At 35.0% G+C, this 2,500-nt stretch overlaps 1 protein-coding gene across 1 annotated transcript in view; it reads right to left on the bottom strand.

Annotated features, from left to right (window-relative positions):
* Nucleotides 1-2,500, bottom strand: part of LOC145291454 (uncharacterized) — a 76,991-nt gene that overhangs the window by 6,165 nt on the left and 68,326 nt on the right. Inside the window, exon 5 of the mRNA XM_080137313.1 lies at nucleotides 1,779-1,861. Within this exon, the coding sequence (XP_079993439.1) occupies nucleotides 1,779-1,861 (83 nt within the window). The remainder of the gene's footprint in view (nucleotides 1-1,778; nucleotides 1,862-2,500) is intronic.

Below are 2,500 nucleotides of genomic sequence, written 5' to 3'. Positions count from 1 at the left end.
AGAGTTTAGTTTCCTAGAAGTACATCCAATGAAACAACATATGTCTACCAAAGAGTGCTCAATGAGTAAACAGAGCAGGTATATATATATATATATATATATATATATATATATATATGCTGATAATTGATACATAAAATGTTATGCACATCAAATAATAAATAGATAACAAAACTAGACCAAATGGCTCATAGCATATTGATATCATTCAATTATCAGTTTCTATAGCAGAATGCATAATCTAGGAACCTTATTGATAGCTGTTCTGCTATATGTGGTCTGCAGTATTTATCCTTGCCATAATGTTTCTATTTATTAGGTTGACAAGAAGGTTCTTACGCAATCTTAAATTTGGATTTCAAATGATGTATTTTCAAATAAGTTTTCGTTATAATACCTTTACTTTATATATCATTTTAAAGAGCGTTTAAATTACAATTTTTTAATACACGTATGGAAAAAAAGCAAATCCGCACGGTTTTCTCATTGTAATTCAAGCTCGGTCGAAAAGCTGTTGAAACAGTTCGCGATATCAGCGATGCCTTTGGCCCAGGAACTACTTCTGAATGCATTGCACAATGATGGTTTAAGAAATTTCGTGACCGCGACGATAGACTTGAAGATGATGAGCGTAGTGGTCGGTCATCGGATGTTGACAACGATCAATTAAGAGCGTTAGTCGAAGCCTATCCACGCACAACTGTTCGAGAACTTGCTCCTGAATTAGACATAAGATATACGACGATTTCCAACCACTTGAGAGAAATTGGAAAGATAAAAAAAAAAACTTCATAAATGGGTGCCTCGCGAATTGAACAACAACCAAAAAAAACGCCGTTATGAAGTGTCATCTTCCCGTCGTTTACGCAACAAGAACGACCCGTTTCTAGACCGGGTTGTGACTTGCAATGAAAAGTGGATTCTTTACGACAACTGGCAACGCTCAGCTCAGTGATTAGACGCAGACGAAGCTCCACGACACTTCTCAACGCCAGAGTTGCACCAAAAGAAATACATGCTTACTGTTTGGTGCTCTGCGACCGGTCTCGCCCATTACAGTTTTTTTTAATGCAGCCGAACCCATTATGGCGGAAAAGTATTGTCAACAAATGGATGAAATGCATCAAAAACTTCGACAACAACACCCAACATTAGTCAACAAAAAAAAAGATTCTCTTCCATGACGATGCCTGACTGCACGTTGCTAAACCAATCCTACAATTGATCGAATTGGGCTACAAAAGTCTGCCTCATCCGCCATACTCTCCAGATCTCTCACCTACCGACTACCCTTTTCCAAGCATCTCGACAACTTTCTGCGTAAGAAATGCTTCAAAAACCTAAACGATATCAAAAACGTTTTCAGCGACTTCATTTCTACCAGAACGCAAGATTTTATTTGTTAAATACACTTGTTTTATGTTGGTTAAAGTATGTTAATTCCGATGGTGCTTATTTTGATCAATAAATTTTTGTTGGAGCCGAGATATGTTCATCTGAACTTAAAAGTTAAAAATCGCAAGAACTTTCTTGTCAACTTAATATCTGTCTTTTTTTTAGTGTTGGAAAAATTCAATTCACCAACTGAGGGAAAATCCAGATAAGAAGCAACATTTTTTTAAATGCCAAAATCGATAAAGATTTCTTATCTCTAACTAGTTTGGGAATTTATTCGAATTGATAACTGTGGTTGGATTTCTTAGAGATTCAACTTTCGTTTTTTTTTTGTTTGTTTTTTTTTCAATTAAAATATAATAAGGTAAAAAGTGTAGACCTACTGGAATTTCTTTTCAACTGCTTCGATATTATTCTTCAGCTTCGTTTCTTGCTGTTCCAAATTACTCTGAAGACTTCTTTGTTGCTATTATACAAATTAAACAATGGAGTATAAATAGTTTGTTTAAAAATGGGAATCATAAATTTAGACACAATTATATAAAGATGAAATAAAATGCAACAATATTCTCAAATTTATTTTATGAAAATCGCTCCAGACAAAGCGTGAAGCAAATTGATGTAAGAAGATATCAAGAACCAGAGACGATTGTCGCAAACACAAGAGATGGCTAATGACATTAGTCTTGAAAGTACCAAGGTTATAGGAAGGAGGAAAACAGTCAGTAGGAAAAGAGTACCACAAGCTTGCAATTCTTGGAAAGAAGCTGCTGGAATAAAAAGCTACATTACGAGTTATCAAAACATATAATTAATGAAGACCACTAGACCAACGAATCAAACGAGATGAAACAAAGGAAGCGGATAAATAGATCAGACAGATCTAAAGAGCACATGCCATGAAAGTATTTATAGAAAAGATTGAGACTAGCAAACTCACGTCAGTTACGAAGTAGTCGCAGAGAAGAAGAAATTGTGGGATGAAATAAATTACATATATGTTTCTGCGCCTTATCAATAGGCTTTAACTGAGACAGATTCCTTACCCACTATAACAACAGTACTCCATACATAATCTGAATAGTAGATTCGTAGAGATAGAGAA

The sequence above is a fragment of the Euprymna scolopes genome, chromosome 12, assembly GCF_053919585.1.
Source record: "Euprymna scolopes isolate OS-2025 chromosome 12, ASM5391958v1, whole genome shotgun sequence".
Classification (NCBI taxonomy): domain Eukaryota; kingdom Metazoa; phylum Mollusca; class Cephalopoda; order Sepiida; family Sepiolidae; genus Euprymna; species Euprymna scolopes.
Note: the sequence above shows the minus strand (reverse complement) of the source record. Positions and strands in the feature narration are given on the sequence as shown.